We start from the raw sequence: 24,030 nt of genomic DNA on the forward strand, positions 1-24,030 counted from the left end.
ATTATACACACACACACACACACACATACACACACACACGCACACGCACACACGCACACACACACGCGCGCGTGCACACACACACACACGCACACACACACACACCCCAAACTACATTTTAATACCATCCTGTTATACAAAAGATTCATGATTTGAAGGGATCAATCTGCGTATGACTCCCCCACCCCACCCCCTCCCTTTACACAGTGGAACAACTTAAAGTCAAGTCATTTTTCAGGAAAGCTAAAAGCAAGTGTGTTATAAGTGCCACCTCGTTGTAGGATTATAGTCATCAGCCCTGCAATTGTCTTTTAAAAAGTCAATCAATAAAACAAAACAGGGCTGGGAATGTAGCTCTGCTCCGTGGAAACCCCCCGCCCCCCTCCGCCCCGCCACCCCGGCCTCTCAGGCATGAGGCTCAGAGACTGATCTCCGGCATGTCAAAAGAGCAAAAACAGTCACAGAGCTTATTAGTCAGCCATTCCCAGACAGCTTTAGCAAACGTGCTTTGCATGCCAGGTGTGTTGGGGCTTTTACCTGCAGGGCACAAGCATATTAAAATTCAGTGACCACAGTGCGCCCGTTGTCTTGGAGCTAATATATGGTGTAAACAGCCCTGTAGTGGTCTTCCAAGTTAGCTTGGAGAGTTTTCCACTTCATTTGATTTGGGGCAGGGGCACTCTACGTCTGGAGCCCAGTGGTCCCTGTGGGCCACCCACCGTACAGTACTGGGGACCAGTCCCCAGACCTCTTACATGGATTGCCAGTAATTTGCCACTTGAGCTGTGTCTCTGGGAGTGTATTTGAAATAGTACTGCAAGTGGATCACGATCACGATCACGACCACCCTGTTGTTCGTCGATTGCCTCGAGCAGGTGCCAGTAACGTCTTCTTCGTCCTAGCCCTGAGATTTTTTTTTTTTAAAGTGCCATATTCAAGGCTTTTTCAGGGTTAGGAGAATGAGACCCATCATTGTTACTGGTATTTGGCATATTGGGTACGCCACGGGGAGTTTGCCAGACTCTGCCGTGTGGGCGTGTTACATTTGGTAGCCTGCCAGTTTGACCAAAGTAGGAATGAGATGATAAGATGATAAGCTTCCGGGAGCTGAGTGTGATGATCTCTGGATCCTGGCCGTTGTTGGAGTTACACGGCAGTTGGTGGGTGTAACTGTCTAGTTACTGGCAGGTCCAGTCCCAAACTGTGCAGGCTTGGAGATCTCAGCCCCGGGTCCCACACACCTGGGTTCCTCTGTCAGTTCTTTTATGCGTGAGGCTCATCCAAGTGTGTGGAGAGTGCTCCCAGCATGGCCTTGGCTGGGCCTCGGTGGTCTTCAGCTGTTGGGCCCTGGTGGAGACAGTCAGGCATAGGGTAGGAGACTCTGTCTTGTTCTCTCCCGGGAGCTGAGTGCGAGTGGAGCGGTCTGAAATAGTCACGTACCAAACTGTGCATTCACACTTAGAAAAAAAACACAGCAGAAGTTCAGCTGTGAAGATTAGTGTGGACTGAGGGAGCAGGGGTCACTCTTTGGTAAAGGGGGGGCGGAGAGGCTGTGCGCATCATGTTCCCAGCTGGAGGCAGAGGGAGGATAGCCAGGCAGGGAAAGGGGAGCCCTGATCAGAGAGAGGCCAGAAGAGAGAATGAATGCCGCATGTGTGCTGAGTGGGGGCAGGGTTGCCGACGATGCTACTGGACACGCTGGAGCAGTTGTGGGGGCTCAGAGTTGTCTGTTTGAGTGGACAGTGAGGGGTGTGCAGTCATCTGTGTGAGTGGACAGTGAGGGGTACAGGATGCGTAAGTGGACAGCGAGGGGCGAAGGGTGCGTAAGTGGACCATGAGGAGTGCAGGGTGCCTAAGTGGACAGTGAGGGGTGCAGGGTGTGTAAGTGGACAGTGAGGGGTGCAGGTTCATAAGTGGATAGCGAGGGGGTACTGGATGAAAAAGTTGAAGACTACTTTTGATCTCTGGAAAGGTCTGCTTAACTTTAGTCATCTCAGAAAGACTGGCTTGTGGGTTACCTCACATCCTCTTTTTTTTTCTGTTTTCTCAGACTCCCTCGAACCCACTTACCAGCAGCTTCAGAAAATGAAACTGGACAAGAGCCCCTTTGTGGTCGTGTCCGTGGTTGGACAGGAGCTGCTGACCGCCGGCCACCACGGGGCCTCTGTGGTTGTCTTAGAAGCTGCCCTGAAGATCGGCACCTGCAGCCTCAAACTCAGAGGCTCCGTCTTCTCCGCCCTGAGCAGCGCTTACTGGTCTCTTGGGAACACAGAGAAGAGCACGGGTTACATGCAGCAGGACTTGGATGTAGCCAAGACCTTAGGTAGCTACGCTTCTTTCCTTCATTTCTTCAGTGCAGGAGAGCATAGGAAGCTGTTTAACTGGTATTGACAGGAGTAACATAGACAGTGAAAAGTGAGTGGGCCACTAAAACATTCTGTTTTCAAGCACTAAGTAGTCTGTGGTTTTTTACAGTACAAGGCCCCCAGACCAAAAGATAAATACTAACATATTCATTATCCTCCCCAGAGACTTGGGCTAATAGGTTTACTGTCCCAAACAGAAGTATGGTTAGCATGAAATGAACATTTCATCTTAATATTAATATTTACCTACCTTTGGATGCATCATTATTTGGCTCAAGGAAACTGCAATACAGTGGCCAATGTGGGATGGTGGAGCCCAGTTCCACCAACTGTAGGGATGGGAGCATTAGAAACCTGGCATTGCCACTGACTAGCTGTGTGACATAGAGCAAGTCTCCTCATCTCGGTGCAGTTACTGGCTTCTGGTTGGGATTACCGTGGTGACAAGGACCCAAGGGCTCCTGTGGTGACAGCAAGAAACACAGTGAATCTCCCCCTCAGCAGAAGCTCCATATATTTTACGGGAAATTTGGTGTCAAATGACTGAACCAACAAGGAAATGATTATTCAGAATCAAAGGTCATTAGAAGAGCTGGTTTGTGTCAACTTCTTTAGCGTTTCATTTCCTGGACACCAGTGTCCCTCACTGTAGTTGCCTGCGCTTACAGCAGAAGTAATTGTTGTCCAGAGATCGAAATCCCAGGACCTAACTTCCCAAAAAAAATCTTAGAAAGCAAAGCAAAGCAAAGCGTTGCAAGCATGTGGCTCTGAAATTAAAACGGCTTTATAAATTAGGGGTCACACTGTGCCTTCAAGGAAGTTTGATGTTTCTTCTCCTCCAATGCAGGTGACCAGACAGGAGAATGCCGAGCTCATGGGAATCTGGGCTCTGCATTCTTCTCCAAGGGAAATTACCGGGAGGCGCTCACGAACCATAGGCATCAGCTGGTGCTTGCCATGAAGCTCAAGGATCGAGAGGTAGGAAGTTTACTCGAAGACCGAAAATGTCCCATTTTGAAACACGGACTCTCTTTTTGCTGATCAGAAAAGTTCACGGGGGCTGGGGATAGAACCCAGTGGTATAACACAGACTTCACATGTCTGAGGCACTGGGGTTCATCCAGGTACTTTCAAATATTGCTTTTAGAAGTTGACCATCATTGGGGCTGGAGCGATAGCACAGCGGGTAGGGCGTTTGCCTTGCACGCAGCCAACATGGCCGACCCAGGTTTGATTCCCAGCATCCCATATGGTCCCCCGAGCACTGCCAGGAGTAATTCCTGAGTGCATGAGCCAGGAGTAACCCCTGAGCATCAGCGGGTGTGACCCAAAAAGCAAAAAAAAAAAAAAAAAAATTAAACAAAATTTAAAAAAATTAAAAAAAAAAAAAGAAGTTGACCATCATTGCTTCTACCTCATCTCAGCATCATAGGCTGGACGTCTTACCCTTCCAGGCACTGGAGAGATGGAGGTAAATAAGATCTGGTCCTTGAGCTCGGTTCTAGTGGCGTGGTCATATGTGATGTTATTCTTCTCACGAGTGCTGTGGAGTAGACAGATGTAAGTCAGTCATAATACGTATCATCACGATATCGTCTCCAAATGAAAGAAGCATTAACGCATCATTTAAAAGGGAGAATTATTATCGCAGCCCTCCTTTCCCCAGGCTGTTTCTCTGTGGGCTTGTCAATCAGATAGTAGAAGTATATTCAGTCTGTTAGAGAGGCCTGCATCAGACCCATAAATAATTATCATCCTAATATTTATTTAAAGATTATCATCCTAATATTTATTTAAGATGAAGTGTAATAGTCTCAGAAGTGATTTACTCAATCTGCATTTGCAAACCACAATGGCCAAAGGGGGGAGGGGGGAGAGAGAGAGAGGAGAGAGATAGGTACCTAGCATAGAGGCAGGCTGAGGGTGGGGTGGGGGGTGATGGGAGGGAACCTGGGGGCACTGGTGCTGGGAAATGTACACTGGTGAAGGGATGGGTGTTGGACACTGTATGACAGAAGCCTAATCATGAATAGTTTTGTAAGGGTCTAGCTCACAGTGATTCAGTAAAAAAAAAAAAATCTTGGGGGAAAAGAAAGAAGTGACTTGAACAGGAAGTGCATTTAGGGTGGAAAGAGGGTTATGGAGTCAGGTGGGTCCAGGCCTGCATCCTGCCCCTGCACTCACTGGCCCTGGGAACTTGGAGTCACTAACTCCTCTTTGCTTCTCTTTTCTTATTCAGGCCAAGAGATGATTTTATTTTTTGAAACCCATTTGTGATAGGATTATAAATAATATATGTAAAGCACCTAGCTTGGTGCATGAAATTCCACAAACGGGAGCGTATAATATACTGTTAGTAATAAGGAAGAGAAAGTTAATGGCAGAGGCAACAATAAACTTACGAATCAATCAATGCGTTGAGAAATATATTAAGCAACATTTACATCGCAGGCTTCGACTGTGGTACATTATAGAAATTAATTCTATTATTTAAATGAGTCTGCATCTTGAAGCCGGGTGCCAGGACGGAATTGGGAGATGAAGAAAGTGTTTGTTCCACCCAGGAAACTGAAGTCCCCCCCGGGAGGGACCTCTCTCCTCTGTGGAGGTTTGAGAAAAAGCCCTGAAAAGCTGCGTGACTAGACCCGTCCCCGATGGGCTTATAGCCGGGCACCTGCTTCCCCTGGATGAGACCCTTGGCTTCCATCCCTGGCACCAGACAGAAAAGAAATTATTTAAGGGATATAGACTTTGGGTGATTTTATTCTCAGGGGAGTTACCTAGACATTCTTTCTCCCTTCTTTGCCTCATTTCCGTTCACGAACTATTCTTATAACCAATGATCTGATTTTTTTTTTTTTGATGTTAAGAGACTAAAAGGAATCAGACACCTGGAGGCAGCTGTGCTGATGGCATGAGCAGGGAGCACTGTGGGTCCAAGGATGGGGTTCTGAGGTGGAGTGCATGCTCACAGCAGCTAGGAGGCCCTGGGCTGGATCCCCAGCATCCCCCCTCGGCCCCAAACCAAAGATGAGTCCCAGCTTTAAACACCAGATTAGTCTAGGGACATTTAATGAAGGGACGGGGAACTATCCATTAAGTCACCAGCTGTATTTAGACTCTTGTTTTGCTAAACTTTTCGATGTATAGATTAACCCAATCACATCCCTGGATACTGTAGAAGTTGGGGGCATAGGACTGTCTTCGTTTTAAAAAATCATTTAGAAATCATTGGTGGAAGAGACCCCGGGATAGTGCTTGTACCAATTCTCTCCCCCAAACCTTCCTCCAAGGATGGGAGAAGCATGCTGAAAGTAGACTATAGACCGAACATGATTGCCACTCAATGCCTCTCTTGCAAACCACAACACCCAAAAGGAGAGAGAGAACAGAGGGGAATGCCCTGCCACAGAGGCAGGGTGGGATGGGGGGGATGGGGGTGGGAGGGATACTGGGATCCGTGGTGGTGGGAAATGGGTACTGGTGGAGGGATGGGTACTTGATCATTGTATAATTGAAACCAAGCACAAAATTTGTAAGTCTACAACTGTACCTCATGGTGTCTCACTAATAAAAAAACAAAATACAAAAAAAACAAAAAAAAACCCTTCCTGTCTTAGAATAGCCACCTATTGCAAATCCCCTCCCCTCCCCTCCCCTCCCCTCCCCTCGACACCACCCACCTACCTTCCTTCCTTCCTTCCTTCCTTCCTTCCTTCCTTCCTTCCTTCCTTCCTTCCTTCCTTCCTTCCTTCCTTCCTTCTCTCCCTTTCTCTCTTTCTCTCTCACACCCAGCAATGCTCAGGGGTTCCTCCTGGCTCTGCACTCAGGAATGACTCCTGGTGGTGCTCAGGGGACCATATGGGATACCAGGGGAATGAAACTGGGTCAGTCGCGTGCAAGGCAAATGCCCCACCTGCTGTCCTATCTCTCCGGCCTCCACTCTTTGTTTTCTTAGTTAGCTAAAAACCGTTTCCTTATTTGGCAGGGAGGCCCACCTGGTGGTACTCAGGCTCCAGTTCAGCTGTTCCAGGGAGTGTTTGGGGACCACACAGTGCTGGGATTAAACCCTGGCTTCCAGCTCTCTCCCCAGCCCCCATTTTTCTTAACTTTTAAGGTTGATATTTGAGTGCTCCTTCTTGCCTAGCTGCAGTTAACTGGAAATATCTATTCCCACATCCCTTTCACCAGCCACCAATAGTTAAGACAAGTCAGTACTGGTTCAGAACTTAAGGGGATCTACAGCCGGAGTGATAGCACAGCGGGTAGGGCGTTTGCCTTGCAAGTGGCCGACCCGGGTTCAATTCCTCTGCCCCTCTCGGAGAGCCCGGCAAGCTACCGAGAGTATCCCACCCACACGGCAGAGTCTGGCAAGCTCCCCGTGGCGTGTTCGATATGCCAGACACAGTAACAACAAGTCTCACAGTGGAGAGCGCTCAAGCAAATCGGTGAACAACGGGAGGACAGTGCTCCCGGATGTCTAAAGGGAACTATTACCATTAATATGTGTTTTATTTAGGTTCCAAGTTCCAGGTAGCCAGTCTCCTGGGATTCAGTTCGGTAAAACACGATGTGTGCCCATGAAATGCTTAACGCGCAGAGCACTGTGGTGGGCGTTAAAAAAATATTGATGTGATTCTGTTTTAAAGCCTGATGTAAATTTCAGGCTCATGACATACAAATCAGTCTCTGTATTTACTATGTATGTTCCCGCCGAAAGTCTAACTTTCCTCATTCACCCTAGAATTTCTCCCTTTTACCTGATTTACCTGCCTACATTCGTTCTTCTCAAGTAACTACCATTTTGTTCCAGTTGCCTAAGAGTTTGCTGATGTTTTATTTGTCCCATTAGTTTTTTGTTTTTCCTTTGAGGGCATGGAAGGACACACCCAGCTGTGCTCAGGGCTTAATCCTGGCTCTGCACACAGGGATCACACCTGATGGGGTTTGGGGACCATACATGGTACCAGGAATCAAATTTGGGCAGCTGTATGCAAGGCAAGCCCCCTGCCTGTTGTACCATCTTTCCAGCCCCTAGTTCTGTTTCTCAGTTTTCCCCATTTGAGTGAAATTGTATAGTGTTGGCTTTTATCTTACTTACCTAATATCCTCTAGGTCCATCCATGTGTTTGCAAATAGCAGAATCTCCCTCTAGGTAGCAGAATAGCTTTTCTTTGTGTGTGTGTGCGTGTGTGTGTGTGTGTGTGTGTGTGTGTGTGTGTGTGTGTGTGTGTGTCCCATAATCTTTAGCCAATCACTGGCAAGTAGGCATTTTGGTGTTTATTGTCTCATGGTAGTGATGATGTGATGAATGTTGGAGTATATATCTGTCATTCAGGGGTTTTTTTCCCTCATATTTATCTGCTACTTAGATAATTGGATCATATAGAGTTTCCGATTTTTGATGACTGCACTGTTCTCATTGGTTGCAATTTTTAAAAAAAAAAAATGTCTTTAACCAGTCATCTGTTCTTGGGCACTCAGGTTTTTTTCCAGATTCTGGCTATTGTAAAGAGTGCTGCAGTGAACAAACAATTGCAGATGTCACTTCGACTATATATTTTTTGCCTCTCTGGGATATATTCTCACTAATAAAAATTTAAAAAAATAAATAAAATGTCACTGATTTACCATTGATGTATAACACTCTATGTTGAGAGTATAATTAATTACACATCTTGATAGATACATAAACTCCTCAAGACCCTCCACCAAAAACTAGGACTTTGGTTAAATATCCAGGTGAGATAATGCTGGATCACATGGTGTTTCTGTTTTTAGGTTTGTTCGGTTTGGCTTGGTTTGTTTTGGAGCCATACCCAGTGGTACTCAGGACTTACTTCTGCCACTGAGGGTCTGGAGAGACTATCTGGGGTGCCAGGGATCAAACCCAGGTCATCTGCCTGCAAGGCAAGCACCCTACCTGTTGTACTATTTCTCATGCCTCTGTTTTCAGGTTGTTTTTGTTTTTTCTCTTTTTTTTTTTTCCAATACCCATCCTTTCACCACTGTGAAGGCTGATCAGTGGTTGGATGCTTGCCACAAGGGTGTGTGCGGGGGGGAGGGAGTGCAGGGGAGGGGGCAAAGGGCAGTTATGATACAGAAGGGACCAACAGGACAATAATAGTTGGAAATGATCATTTTGGACAGGAACTGAATGTTGAAAGTAGTTAAAAGGATATATCTGGTAATCTTCCATTACTGTATTACAAGCCATAAGGCCCAAAAGGGGAGAGAGAGAGAGAGAGAGAGAGAGAGAGAGAGAGAGAGAGAGAGAGAGAGAGAGACAGGTGGGAGGGAAATTGAGACCATTGTTGTTGTCGGTTTTTAAAGCAATGTCCAAACCATTTTTAATGGAAATTGCACCAATTTACATTCTCATCAATAGTGTATATAACATGGGTAGACTTTAATGATTACTTTTCCAATTTCCTTATAATAGACCTATTCAGGTTTTCTATATCCTTCTGACTAAAACTTGAGAGGTTGTAAGATTCTGAAAATTCATCCTTGGGACCAGAGCAATAGTACAGTGGGTAGGGTATTTGCCTTGCATGCGGCCGACCCGGGTTCGATCCCCAACGTTTCATATGGTTCCCCAAGCACCGCCAGGAGTAATTCCTGAGTGCAGAGCCAGGATCTGGGTGTGACCCGAAAAGCTAAATAAATAAATATAAATAAAAGTTCATCCATTTCTTCTAAATTTTCCTACTGGGAAGCATAGCAGTATTCTGAAGCATCTGTTCTAAACTCCTCCTTTATTTCTGAGGGTTTTTTTCTTTCTTTTTTCTTCATGAGTTTAGCCAAGGGTTTGTCAGTCTTTTTTTTTCCTTCCAAAACCCAGTTCTTGGTTTCATTGATCATTTTATATTGTCTTTTACTTCCATTTTACTTATTTCTACTCTAAAATTTATTACTTCCTTACATTACTTTGGGTTCATTTTGTTCTTTTTCCAGTTCCCTAAGATGTGAGTTAGATGGCTTATTTGAAATGTTTTCTGATTTCCTGATGTAATAACCCTGAATTGCTACGAACTTCTCTCTTAGCGATACCTTGCTTCGTGTCCCATATATTCTGGTGCCTTGTGTCTTGATTCTCATTTGTTCCCAGAAACTCTTATTTCTTCTTTGATTTCCTCATTGACCCATTAGTTTTTTAGTAGCATGCTGTTTAGTCTTACGATGTTTGATTTCTCCCCAGTTTTCTTTTTATGGCTAATTTCTACCTTTATGGCATTGCGATGTGGAAAGAAACTTGATGTGCTTTTAATAGTCAGTTTATTGGCACATGTCTTGTCACGTGGTCTGTCTTGGAGACTGTTCCTTGGGCTCTGGAGAAGAAAGTGTATGTGGCTTCTGGAGGGTGGAAGCCCAGTAAACCTTGCTCTTGCTCATGTAAGCCGGTTGTTTCATTATTGGTGTTTTGGTTTTGTTATGCTATCTCATGGTGAGATTAGAATGTAAAAGTCTCCTACTTCTCTTGTGTTGTTAATATTTTGCTTCAGGCCTCCTGGTGGTACTCGTATGGTACATTTTGCTGTACTCTTCATTTGGTACAGATACGTGAAGAAGTGTTAAGTCCTCTTTTTGTATCGGTCACTTAGTCATTATGTAATATCTATCCCTGTCCTACTTTTTCTTTTGATGGTATTGAGTATCACACCCAGTTCTCGTGCGTGCCTGGCTTGTGTGTTGCTGAGCTATATTCCAGCTCACATTTTTTTGGCTTTTGGGGTCACACCTGGCAATGCACAGGGATTACTCCTGGCTCTGCGCTCAGGAATCACTCCTGGTGGTGCTCAGGGGACCACATGGGATGTCAGTAATCAAACCGCATGGCCACATGCAAGGCAAATGCCCTACCCGCTGTGGCCCCAATTCCTAGCTCATCTTAATACATCTTCCAGTACATTCCAATACATCTATTCTGCCTCCCTTTTAAGGTGATCATTTGCGTAAATGATTGTTATCCAGTCTTACATTTTGAGTCTGTGCTTGTCATTAAAATTCAAGTAGTAGAACAATTTTTTTTCTAATCTATACATTCATTCTGTGTCATTCATCCAGTGAATTCAGGCCATTGAAATTTATTGAAATCATTGAAATGAAAGAAAGTATTAATGCTCTTCTATATTGATTCTGGGTGTTTTTACAGTTTGTTTCTTGGCTTTATTTTAGTTACTCTGATATTTGGTGACCAAGATCTATTTGCCTCTCTCTGCTTGCCCTGAGTAATTTTTCCCCTTTGAGATTATCAAGAACTTTACTTACATTTAGTGTTCTAAGATTGTATCACTTATTAAATTAAAGCAAGTAAGTTTTAAATACTAAGAGATTCATTATTGCTCTGCTCCTTTCCTACCTTTCATGTTTCTTTTTTGAAAATTTTTTTCATCAAAGAGCCATAATTTACAAAGTTACTGATAGTTGCATTTTAGGCATACAATAATTCAACATCAGCCCCTCCTCCAATGTCAACTTCCCTCCACCAGCGTTCCCAGGTTCCCTCCCCACCCCAACCCCTTCTCCACCCCTGCCTGTCAACTTGACAGGCACATTACAAAGTTCCCGTGGTTGCCATTTAGATCTTATGTTTTCACTTCTGTTGAATCTGTTTCTTAAGCAGCTTACTACGTTCAGCTGTAGTTTCTTCATCTTTTATCAAAGACCACTTAATATTTCTTGCAGAGAGGCAAACAGAACTTGGTCACCAAATATCAGAGTAACTAAAATAAAGCCAAGAAACAAACTGTAAAAACACCCAGAATCAATATAGAAGAGCATCAAGAAATGGTTTAGGTGCATGACTTTCTTTAACTGTTGTTTATAAGAAAAGCTTTGTATCACCCTTCAGATCTGAATGATAACTTACCTGGACGGAGTCTTCTTGACTGGAGCCCTATTTTAGGCAACACGTTGGCTATGTTATATCATTCCTTTACAACCTACGTATGGAGTTTCATTTGACAAATGTCACATGGTATGGTGTTTCCTTGTGTATTAATATTTGCTTTTCTTTTTGCTCTCAAATTTATTTGAGATTCTATTTCTATTATAATTTGTTATAGATTCTATTTCTATCTTTGGCTTTTGCATTTTCATTTCATCATTTCATCATCCTGTTATTCGTCGATTGCCTCGAGCAGGCCCCAGTAACGTCTCTTTCATCCTAGCCCTGAGATTATATTCAAGGCTATTTAGGAGAATGAGACCCATCATTGTTACTGGTATTTGGCATATTTGGTACGCCACGGGGAGTTTGCCAGACTCTGCCCTGTGGGCAGGCTACATTCGATAGCCTGCAAGTTTGTCCAAAGTAGGAATAAGACAATAAGATGTCATAAAAAAAAGTTCTGTTAAGATGTCATTAAAGATGCTTTTGCATTTTAATGACATTATAAGATGTCATTAAAAATGCTTTTGCATTTTAATGACATTATATCTTGGTGTTCATTCGTTTGGTTTTATTTTATTTGGAACTCTTTGAGCTTCCTGGTTCTGGGTATGTTTCCTTCTCCGAATTTGGGAAGTTCTCGACTATTAGTGTTTAGCGGGGGGGGGGGGGGGGGGGGGGTGCGGCAGGGAGCATACTTGGTGATGCTTAGTGGATAGTCCTGGGTTGGTGGTTAAGGGTCAACCCTGGCAGTGCTTGGAGTACTGGAGAACGAACCCCATGCTCCAGTATGCAAAGTGTGCACTCCAGCCCATTGAACTACCTTCCTGGCACTCAGTGATTACCTTTTCAAATATTTCCCCCTGATTTTCCTTTCGTTCTAGAACCCCTATTATGTGAGTGTTATTCTTCCTGTGGCTGTCCCATATATATCTTTCCTTTATTTTTTAAAAATTCTTTTGTATTCTGTTCATTTTTTAACTGATTTTTTTTCTTCCTTAATCCTCAAGCTCACTGATTCTATTCTCAGCTTCCAAAATCCTGCCATTGAACCCTTTTTACTGTGGTTTATTTATTTTTTTAAGTGCAGCATATTTTTTTTATCTCAGTGATTTCTGATTAGTTTTTCCTCAAACTATCTATACTTGTTGAAGTTTTCTTCTATGAATTTTCTTCAATTCAGTGAGTGTTTTTGTTCCTTTGAAGTCTTTGTCAGGGGATATAGAAATATCCAGAATTTGACATCCTTCCTGTGTTTCATTGTCATTCATTCGGGCAGGTAAATTCCTCTGCTTCTCCATTGTACCCCATGTGACTTGGGGGCCAGGGGTCAATGTGCAGGTCAGTGCTGTATTCTGGGGTTCGTGCTGGCGAATTCCAGAGACTGTGGATCTGAGTTGGTGTTGAACTGGGGAGTTGTTTGGAATGTGTCACCATATGGGTCCTATTTGTGTGTCTCTTCAGCTCTTCTGTCGACTCTACCATTGAGATGTTTGTGTTTTGTTGTTGAGTGGCATGACTTCTTGAAGTATTTTTGCTATTCAGTTAATCCTTTGTCAAATTTACATCCATTGTGGGTTTTTTGTTTTGTTTTATTTTGTTTTTGAGCTACACCAGCGATGCTTACAGATTACTCCTGTATCTGTGCTCATGGATCACTCCTGGTGGGCTCAGGGAATCAAATCGGATATTGGAAGTTGAGCCTGGGTGGGCCACCTGCAAGCACTCTACCCACTGTCCTGCTCCTCCAGCCCCCATTACGGGGCTTTCTTAAGCTTTTTCTTGACAGAGTGTAGGAGAGGTGTCTATTCTGCATGTTTTATCGTTCACCATGTGAAAATGATCCCATAGCTTTTTGCTGATTCATTAGGATTTCCACTTTAATGCATTTTCCCCTGTAAATGATAGTTTTGTACATTTCTTTGCTTATGTTGTGTACCTCCTCCCCCACCCCCACCCCTCTTAATTATTGTACTGGTTAGAATTTTGATAACTCTTCCCCAAAGCAATCCTATCCTTTAAGCATAAAGAGTTTTACAAAGCAGGCACTTTTCTCTGGTTATCCTCTTCTTCCATTGTATCTGTGACCTCAAATTATACCCTAGTTATCCTTTTGCATTATTTTGATATTGAAATAGAATACAGGAAACTGCCTTATGAAGCAAAATATTAACCACCATGAATGCTAGGGCCATTGAGGATACTGAATTACATAGTTTGCCTCTTACATCTTTGACTATGAGGTTTTCCCATGAAGCAAGGTGGCAAGCCGAAACCTCTTTGTTTACTTTAGAAAGCATCAGGCTCTCCCTTAGACTGCTACCTTCAGGTACAGCAGAAGTGAGCCCTCCTTCACAGGATTGTTCATTTGGACCAACCTTCTGTCTGCTTTGATGGTTTCCAAATTAATTCTAGGTCCCCGCAGAGCCCTTCTTGTGAGCTAATATTGTCAGAAAAATGAATAAATCACACTTTATTACAGATGTTATTCTCTGTTTAGGGAATCTGAAATGCAAATATGCTGATGATTCTGAAAGCTTCCCCCCCTCCGCCTCCCCCCGCCATCGTTCGGATTTCCTTCCTGAACTTCGGCTGTCTTCTCCAGCTCTGCCCTGGATGCCTACCTTCCATTCAGCATGCCTTATTTCACCTCCCATCTATGCCTCACTCTGCACTGACCACCTGTCTAACTGCTTTGCCCTTATATTTGGTCTCTTGTTTGGTTCTTTTTATTCACCAATGGAATCTCTTTTTCTCTCCGAGCTCCCTTGTTCCAGGCCATTTATTATCTGCATTGTTGTAGTAGCCAATTCTCAAAACTGTCCACACCTTTTATTTGGGGCGGGGGTGAGTTTTTGTCACACCTGGAAGTACTTGGGAGAGTTACTCCTTGCCTTGTGATTGGGGATGGCTCACAGGAGCGCTTGCTGGGCCATAAAGCACCAGGGATTGAACCTGGGTCAGCCGCACACAAGACAATAGCCTTAACTCCTGTAGTATCTTTCCAGCTCTCTTTACCATTTCATAAATGTTCTGTTAAAAGCAAAATAGAAAGGAAGTCTGTCCCTTGAATCTGGCAGTGTAACCTGAATCACAACGATTGGCAGATGATTTATTTCTAATACAGTGTGACTTTCAATAATAGTTAAGCCTGGATTTGAACTTAGGAGTAACCGCTTATTACCATGTGGCCCCTAACATTCTGAGTTCCAGGCCAGTGAGTTATTTCCAATTTTTCACTGCTCTGAAAGAATCTGTCATGAACATTCACTTATACATATTTTTAAGCATCTATACTTATACCTGAAACCATTTGGCTGGACATATGTTTAGATTTATTAGATTTCTGCCAGCTTTCCAAAATAGATTGACCAAGTTATAGCATAAGCAATTTAAGAGATTGCTCGGCCTTAAAGTTAAAAAGTTAAAAAAGAAAAAGGAATATGGAAACACAAATATCTAAGTAAACAGTTTTATGTGTACATAGACGGAGGAAGTGGTTCTGATAGTAACTAGTATGTTTACTGTTGGAAAATTAAATGACTTCACATATAAAGTGCTAGCTTATCACATGCCTGAGATAAAGATTTAAAAAGGAGGCTGCTACTATTATTGGGGTAGCTACATCAATGATTCCTATGAACATTGCATGAGTTACATATCATTTGTTTATGATAAAAATTGTTTTTCCCCAAATGTTCAAGCAGACTTTCCCCCAAAACTAAGAACTGATACATACAAATCTTTGTTTTTCTCCTTAGGTTTTGGAGACGTGTGAGTGTGCGTGTGTGTGTGCGTGTGTGTGTGTGTGTGTGTCTGTGTGTTCATACTTACACAGGTGCTGTTGTAAATTATATTTTAGAGTTTTATTTTTCTCTGGTTCTCCTTCTCTACCTAGGCACGTATGTCAACTCTCAGAATAGGGTTATTTGCTCACGTACCGATAGTCCTATATACTAATGATTTTTTTGTTATAAAATATATGTTAGACTCTCCATTCCCATCTGGTTAAGATTGACTTTTGAAGATTGCTGCTTTTACGTACCTGGAGCAAACACAGGGCCTCACACAGGAAGCGCTCAGCTGTTGAGCCGTGTTATTTCCTGTGTCCAGACTTAACCTCTGGGATTGCTGCTTTGGTTTTCCAACGGGCAGTGCCCTGGAGTAGCAGTGTTTGTTTCTTCCCAGACTTCAGGTGTGAGAGGAGGAGAGGGCCATTCTGGTGGAGAGCGTCCTTTCACTCTTGCCCGTGGAGGAGAGGACCAGCTAGAGCAGAAATTCCCTTTTTTTTGTCCCTCTTCTCTTGTTATCATTTCTTTGTGCTCCATAGCTGTGACCCCCTAATCCCTCCTATCACCCAACTACAGGGATCTCCTGGCACTAAAGGCCAAGGGTGAGACTGCAGTGCTTGGATTTTCACTGATGGGCGAGAGGTCTGCGTCCACCACACTCTGTACCAGTGGGCCTCCTCTCGGGCTGCCCAGGAGGCCCAGCTCTGATGGCCCAGCGGGGCGTGGCTTCAGCGACTGGCCGGCGTGCGTGGGGATGTTTGCCTCAATGCTGTTCTTCACCTTGGACACTCTAGTGTTCTCGGATCTTTGAAGGCACCTGCTAGTGCCCCCGGGGAGATGTAGGGTCCCCCATGCTCAGCACTTTCCCTTGTACAGTCAGTGCCAGATTCCCTCATCTACCAGCTGAGCGCTGGCTGTGTAACTGGTGATTCTTGTCACTAGGATGGCCCAGCCCTGGTGGTGGGCGCCCTGTCATGTCAGTATATGTGCTGCTGAAGCAAGCACAAAAGCTTTTTTTCTGGTCACACCCAGGAATGCTTAGGAGTTCCTCGGGGCTCTGCACTCAGGAATTACTCCTGGCAGTGCTCAGGGAACCGTATGGGATGCTGGGAATAGAACCTGGGTAGGCCATTGCAAGGCAAACGCTCTACCCGCTGCACTATGCCCCCAACCCCGGCCTGTTATATCAGGACTACTAAAATTTCAGACTTTAGAACCTCGTGATTCACCCTGAGTCTGGAGCCAGAGTGGGTCTTTCCCTCCTTAGAACTCAGTTCTCCCGAAGCCAGGCCTCTCCCCGCACTTGTTCTGGGACTCCTGCCTCAGTGACTTTGAAGTTCTTGAATTTGCTACAAAGGTTGCTGGAGGTCTGATACCCTCCCAATCCTCCACCCCTTTTTCCTATTCTTCCCATGTTCTGGGCTTTAAAGCATCCATCTCCCTAAATGCAGGTCCTGGCACTGAGGCGATGCCCTCTGGTGATAGAAGGATGGGAGTTGTTGTCTGGCATGAATAGCTGGTCCCTGGTTGCATTTTAAGGACAGCTTTCCCTGACACCATCTCTTTTCTCCCTCACCCACATTTTTAACTTGAAAAAGATTTTCTTGAGTAGCTCACCAAAAGGCTGTTGTATGCGCACCAAGATTTGAAAGCAGTCTCTTGGATTTTTTTTTTTTCAGACAGCAATTGGCCACTTCTCTCCCTCAGATGCTGCAGTTATAGCTCTCATGTCTGCCATTCCAGGGCTGATCTTCTGCGCACTGTCCAGTTTGGGGCTTCAGGAGGGAGAGAAGAAGAACTGGGTTATGTGAATCCATCCTCCAAACACACGGCTATGTGGTGCTTACTGTCTGTCAGGTTGTCTGGGGCTGTTGGGTATAAAGATGAATACACCATTGTTCTTGTTCAGGGACTTCATGTCTTTTCAAAACCTCCTTCAGTTTTCTCCTCTTGTGTTGATAAATGCTTATTTCCTGAAAAAAAAAAAGTATCAAGAGTTGGACCTGAGACTAGAGTATGGCGTTAAGGCTCTTGCCTTGCACATGGCCAATCCTGGTTCAATCCCCAGCATCTCTTATGGTCCCCAGAGCATTGCCAGGAGTGACCCCTGAGCACAGAGTCGGGAATAATCCTTGCAGCACCACTGGGTGTGGTCCCCAAACACAAACCAAACCAACAAAACATTGAGGGTCGTGATAGGGTAAGATATAAAAATGTTGGCATATAAGTCTAGACTCCTGAAAACCTCTGTCGTGTTAAAAATCAATGTCACTTCCATCTGCACTTGTTTGTTCATTGCAGCACTCTTTACATAGCCAGAATCTGGAAATAACCTGAGTGCCTGAGAACAGATGACTGGTTAAAGAAACTTTGGTACATCTACACAATGGAGTACTATGTAGCTGTTAGCAAAGATGAAGTCATGAAATTTACATACAAATGGTGCTACATGGAAAGTATCATGCTAAGTGAAGTGAGTCAGAAAGAGAGGGACAGACATAGAAAGACTGCATTCATCTGGGGAACATAAAGCAACAAAATAGGAGACTAACACCCAAGAATAGCTGAGATAAGTACCAGGAGGTTCACACCATGGCTTGGAGGCCAGCCACACATGCTAGGGAAAAAGGCAGCTCAGATAGAGAAGGGAGCACCAAATAAAGGGTGTTAGGAGGATCCTCCTAGACTATAGACCAAACATGATTACCACTCAATGCCTCCTTTGCAAACCACAGCACCCAAAAGGAGAGAGAGAACACAAGGGAATTCCCTGCCACAGAGGCAAGGTGGGATGGGAGGATGGGGGATGGGAGGGATACTGGGATCAGTGGTGGTGGAGAATGGGCACTGGTGGAGGGATGGGTATTCGATCATTGTATAATTGAAACCCATGAACAAAACTTTGTAAGTCTAGAACTGTACCTCATGGTGTTTCACTAATAAAAATTAAAAAAAAATAAAAATCAGTGTCACTTCAATTCAAATTAAAAAAAAAAAACCTGTTTTCCTCTCTTTGATCCTGTGACTGATGGTCTCTGCTTTCCTCACATCTCAGACAGAGGGAGCTTAATGAGGCCCTGGAGTAAGTACCAACCAAGCCTGCTTATGTTTTCTCTTCTGTAGCTACTTTGCTCTCTAGGACGAAAATCTAACATTCATTTTTGATAGGATATTTACTTTTGATAACGCCTTTCACATGAAATATTTCTAATGAAATTCTGTATGATTTGGAAATTTGAAGTTCAGTGATAATTGTTATCAGACTTAGCACCTGTGGGTTAACAGGAACTGTTACTGAGCCCTGAAAAAGTCCACTTTATGACTTTATGAGAGAAAGGAACCTTCTGGATTTCCTTGAGGATGTGGCTACAGGAAATCAGTGGTTTTGTCATGACATCATCCCAACCACAGCACTTTCTTTGGAAAAAATGCTGTTTTTCTTGGACCTTTTGGCAGACATTTTCTTCATCGTTAGGAATATATTTGTAGGGCTAATATGAAATCCACACAAAGGTTTCTGGGGTGTCCGTAAGAGAGACAGCGGCAGAGAAACAATGGAATAAGGTAATTATTTTACTTCCTGTTGTGCAGGAGAGTGGTTGAAAAGGTAAAAAGTATTCCACTTGCGCATAGACCCATATCCTCACGGGGAGTTTTAAGTTTAGGAGGAGAAATCTTGGCAAGTTTTTCATTGGTATGTAACTTCCAAGCTTTTGTGAAACAAATAAGATTGTGAAGCTGTAAGTCTTCAAATCATTGCAGACTGTGGGAACTGGCAAGTAGACACGTGCAGAGAATGGAATGAGGACATCGATTTCTTGATTATGAGATTTGTGTTACAAATCAACCAAACTAGACCTTTTAGGCCAGTAAGGAGTTATGAAAAACTCATTTCTTCCCCCTCTTAATGATACAGGTTTTTTGAAAAGAAATTGGAGAGCCAGTGCACATGTGTGTGGGTGGAATGTGTGCGAGGATTCCAAGTCATTCTGCCCTCTACTGCTTCTTTTATTTATTTTTAGTGGGTTTTCCAACTGGTGCTTAGAGCACCCAGGGGTCATTCAGCACAACTTGGCAACCAGGTCCAACGCTGCTCTGGCTTGGAGATGCTGGGAACCTCCAGGGCCACCCAGACAGTGGATGGGAGTTTCCAGGGCCACACCTGGCAATACTTGAGGGGTCTCCAGGACTATTCCAGGTGGTGCTTGGGTAGGGGGCGTGTGGTATGGAGGTTGGCCTGCAGCATGCAAAGCAATACCATCCCCCCACCTCCCACTGCCCGCTCCAACGCTGGGATCTCTCCTTGCTCTCTGCTGGTCCCATTTCCCCCAGCAATACTTTAAAAAAAATCTGCTTTACTATTACACCACTGATTTCACTTTGGGCTTTCATCTTCTAGCAGTGGTGTTTGGCAGTGTTCTCCGCTACAGGGTAGAAGGAACTTCCTTCCAACAGGGAACTAGGGTGTATAAATCCAAACTCCAGCTTTACCAGTAGCGGGCACATATGATGGAGTGAGTCAGGCAGCTGGAAGACCGGATAAGACCAGTGGCCTTTAGACACATATTTTAATTCTCTAGAATTAAAAGAAATTAAAAATCACCAGTTCCCCAATCCCAACACTATGGTTTAAGTGTTCTAAGTTCTTTAGCCTGCCATATCAGACAATACAAAGAATGATTTTCTGTGAGAATGTTTTCCTAGGCTAGTGTCCCCAGCCTCTAGTAGCTGTGATCATTAAGACTGAACAGAAGGCAAAAGGGCATCATGATGATTCAAATACCACCTTCATTTTCATTTGCCATTTTCACCTTTTTTTGGGGGGGGGAAGGAGGGGTCACGCCGGCAATGCACAGGAGTTACTCCTGGCTCATGCACTCAGGAATTACTCCTGGTGGTGCTCAGGGGACCATATGGGATGCTGGGAATTGAACCCAGGTCAGCCATGTGTAAGGCAGATGCCCTCCCCACTGTGCTATCACTCCAGCCCCACCATTTCACTCTTACTCGCTCAGGGTACAGTGTATGAAAGAAGGCACTACTTCTGATGGCGAAAGGGCTCATACCTTTCTCCGCACATGTAGCCACTAGACATTCACTCGGGGCAGAGTATAAAACAAAATGTAAGAACCTCCGTGAAGATACTGGAGATGGGCCCAAACCAGGCAGAAGTGAAAGAGATTGAAGACTTTGACAAATAGCACATGAATTCCCTGGTTTTTCCTTGTAAATGTAAAGATGCAGTGTGTGTGTGTGTGTGTGTGTGTGTGTGTGTGTGTGTGTGTGTGTGTGTGTGTTTTGGGGAGGAATGGGGCAGTGCTGGCAATGGAACCCAGTCCCTTGTACGTGCAGATCACGTGCTCCATCTTGAGCCACATCCCTGACCCAAATTTCTTGCTTCTAAAATTGCTCAGGGGCTGGAGCGATAGCACAGCGGGTAGGGCGTTCGCCTTACAAACGGCCAACATGGCCGACCCGAGTTCGATTCCTCCGCCCCTCTCGGAGAGCCCGGCAAGCTACCGAGAGTATTTGGTATGCCAGACACAGTAACAACAAAGTCTCCAATGGAGACGTTACTGGGCCCGCTCGCTCGAGCGGCCAACCTGGGTTCAATTCCCAGCATCCCATATGGTCCCCTGAGCACCGCCAGGGGTAATTCTTGAGCACGGAGCCAGGAGTAACCCCTGTGCATTGCTGGGTGTGACCCAGAAATAAAAAAATAAGAAATAAAAAAATAAAAATGAAATTGCTCAGCTGGCTGCCTGGGGTTTGTTTTCCTTCCTTTCCAAGTGCCACTGAAAAACTGCAGTCATCTTCCACTCTCGGTCTCCAGTGTATTATTGGTAGTGTTCACTTTGGCAACTAGATAGATGGTGACTGAAAAAAAATAATAATAAATATTCAGAAGACAGGGACTAAGTTGTCAAAAACGAATTGCAAACATTTCTGAAGAAAGTTAGGCTTAAACAGTGAGAGGTTTCCAAATGTCATTGTAATACTAAGTAAACCGAGGGAAGAGAAGGAGGACTTCCAGAACTTGATGTATTTTGTGTTTACTCCGTAAAAAAAAAGTGTGAAAAAGTTTCTTCTTCTAGAATTTTGTTAATAATTCTGGAAATAATTATGCTAATATTTCCACATTCGCAGCCGCACAACCTCTTATATAGTCTAGCCCATTGATGTACCTAAAGCAGCTCACATGTGTTTGGTTTTAACATACTTGCTTGTATTCTCTTATATACATTCTTCGTTCCTCTCAGAGAGCCCAGCAGGCTACCGAGCGTATCCTACCCGCATGGCAGAGCCTAGCAAGCTCCCCATGGCGTATCCAATATGTCAAAAACAGTAACAATAACAGGTCTCATTCTCCTGACCCTGAAAGAGCCTCCAATATGGCACCATTGGGAAAGATGAGTAAGGAGAGGCTGCTAAAATCTCAGGGCTATGAGGCTGGAGTGATGGCACTGCAGGTAGGGCATTTGCCTTGCATGCAGCCCAACCTGGGTTCGATTCCCAGCATTCCATATGGTCCCCCGAGCACAGCCAGGAGTAATTCCTGAGTACATGAACCAGGAGTAACCCCTGTGCATTGCTGGGTATGACCCAAAAAGCAAATAAATAAATAAAATAAAATGTCAGGGCTGGGACGATTGGAGATATTACTGGTGCCCAGTCGAGCAAATCGATGAACAATAGGATGACAGTGATACAGTGAAAGTCTTTTGTTGTTGTTGGGTTTGGGGGTTTTGTCTGTTTGTTTTGTGGCCAGAGTGTCAGCACCAGATCTCACAGTGCTCCGGAAACTTGTATAGGGGTCAAAGAAATTCATTGCCGAAGTATAGTTTTCACTCATCCAGGGTATACTAAGAAACACAGCAAGGTGACTGACAAAACCGAATGAAAGCAAAGCCCAGGTGTCTGATCACAGAACTTGGGCTAGTAGATGGAGCGTGGGACAGGCCCCCTGAAGTGGGAGGGAGGCCCACTAGATTCTGCCGGAAGTTACTGGAATGTGGCAGGCATGTTGTGATATGTAGTATACTTCTTGAAGAAGTGTGAAATTGTACCTCTAAAGCATGTAGTCTTGTAAATTAGCATTATAAACAGTCACATACGTAATTAAAACCTTAAAAAAAACAAAACCTCCGCTTTGCTCAGTGGCAGCCTCAGGTCTACCCAAAACACCATATTGCTAATTGAAAAATTTCCCCAATATCCTTGCATGGTGACTTGAAATATAGTTAGGCATCTTTTGACAGTCTCTATGGAGACTGGATTTAAGTTGTTGAAAAGAAAACTAGAACAACAGTAGCAATCCCAACAACAATAATTCAATGTCTTGTGGTACAGTATCTAAGGATTTTACACGTACATACACACATACATACATACGCACGGATAGTTATAGACCTGTCTTAGAAAAGCAAGCTAATAATCATGGAAAAAATAACTTTTGTGGAAATCGTGGCTAAAATTTCCCTAAATTTAGTAAAAAGAAATAAGTATATAGACTCTAATTATTTAACTAACTTTAATAATAAATACAGAGGAAATTCATGCCTCTGTACATTTTTTAAAAATTTTTATTAGTGAAATACCATGAGGTACAGTTGTCGACTTACATATTTTTGTGCTTGGGTTTCAGCTATACAATGATCGAGCACCCATCCCTCCACCAGTGCCCATTCTCCACCACCACTAATCCCAGTATCCCTCCCACCCCCGACCCTCTGTACATTTTTAACTAATCTGGGATAAGTTAATTATAAGGAGAATATCTTGACTTGAGCCCTGGAAGAAAGGAGTAGCCACAATTTAAATGTGACTGACTCCCGCTGAGAAATAATGGAGTCCAGAGAGTGTTTCCTTCCGATGGAAACGTCCATGGAAGCTGTGACCCCAGCACGCACACACACTGGCACTTACATGACTCGGCAAAAATTACTTGCATCGAAAGTTGTTCATCCTAGCAAAATCCAAGAGAAGCCCAAATGCCCTTCAATGGGGGAATAAGCTACTGTATTTCTGGGGAGAAACTCCTAGCCGTGTGAATGAATTTCAGAAATATGAGACTGTGTGAAAGAACACATCAAAGGCATTTCCTTTATGGATCTGTTAGCAGCCAGTTTCAGACACGCCAAACTAATGGCGGTGAAAGCAGTTAGGCTCTGGTTGTCTCCGGGATGAAGCCTAGCGGGGATGAAGTCTCCTGATCAGAATGGGGCAGGGGGACGATGCTTTTTCTCCTCATCCACATTTGCATGAACATCCTTTAACTGGGTCTATGGGTCCATCAAAACTCAAATAGCAATCTTTAAAATACACTGATTTCACTATATGCAGTTATGTTTTTTGTTTTATTAAGTAAATATCGAAGCCCTGTTTGTGAAAGTTATGTGGTGGAATTTAGGAGGAGATGCATTATCTGAACATATGCCTGCAACTTAAATTATGTCAGAAAACAGATGGATTGATGAAAAGATGGACAGAGATTTGAGAAGGCACGTTTTGCAAACACACACTTGGTTGACACTCCATCATTTCAAAGGCTTCGTACAGATGCCTTGGCCTTCGCTGGATCCCTCCTTCAAGTTTTCTCCATATTTATAATTTTCACATCAAATGGTCGAAACCCTCAAGACCAGAGAATGTGGTGTTGAAAGAGGGACAGGCAGTAATTCTACTGATCACATTTCTTGATGGGAGCCAACCCATTTGGAAGAAATGTTCACGGATGCTGCTGTCTTTGCACCAAAGACCCTACCCCTCTCGGCCGTACAGAGCACAGTGGATTCCGCCGCTGCCTTCTTGCAAAATGTTTGTGTTTGCATGGAGCCAGGTTTAAGGGAGCAGCAGCACTAAGTGAGACACACATGCACCTTGATGGTATGAGAGGACAGAGGGCACAATCTCACCTCAGCTGCAGGCGGGGCTGCTTATCTGGACTTCATGACAGTAACATGACAACAACGACTCTTCC

At 44.1% G+C, this 24,030-nt stretch overlaps 1 protein-coding gene across 1 annotated transcript in view; it reads left to right on the forward strand.

Moving 5' to 3' along the window:
* TTC28 (tetratricopeptide repeat domain 28) overlaps window positions 1-24,030 on the forward strand; it is a 716,021-nt gene that overhangs the window by 396,642 nt on the left and 295,349 nt on the right. The window contains exons 4-5 of the mRNA XM_056116601.1: window positions 2,051-2,323; window positions 3,214-3,344. Coding sequence (XP_055972576.1) covers window positions 2,051-2,323; window positions 3,214-3,344 — 404 coding nt within the window. The remainder of the gene's footprint in view (window positions 1-2,050; window positions 2,324-3,213; window positions 3,345-24,030) is intronic.

The sequence above is a fragment of the Sorex fumeus genome, unplaced genomic scaffold (genome assembly GCF_029834395.1).
Source record: "Sorex fumeus unplaced genomic scaffold, SorFum_2.1 ptg000032l, whole genome shotgun sequence".
In the NCBI taxonomy this organism is placed as follows: Eukaryota; Metazoa; Chordata; class Mammalia; order Eulipotyphla; family Soricidae; genus Sorex; species Sorex fumeus.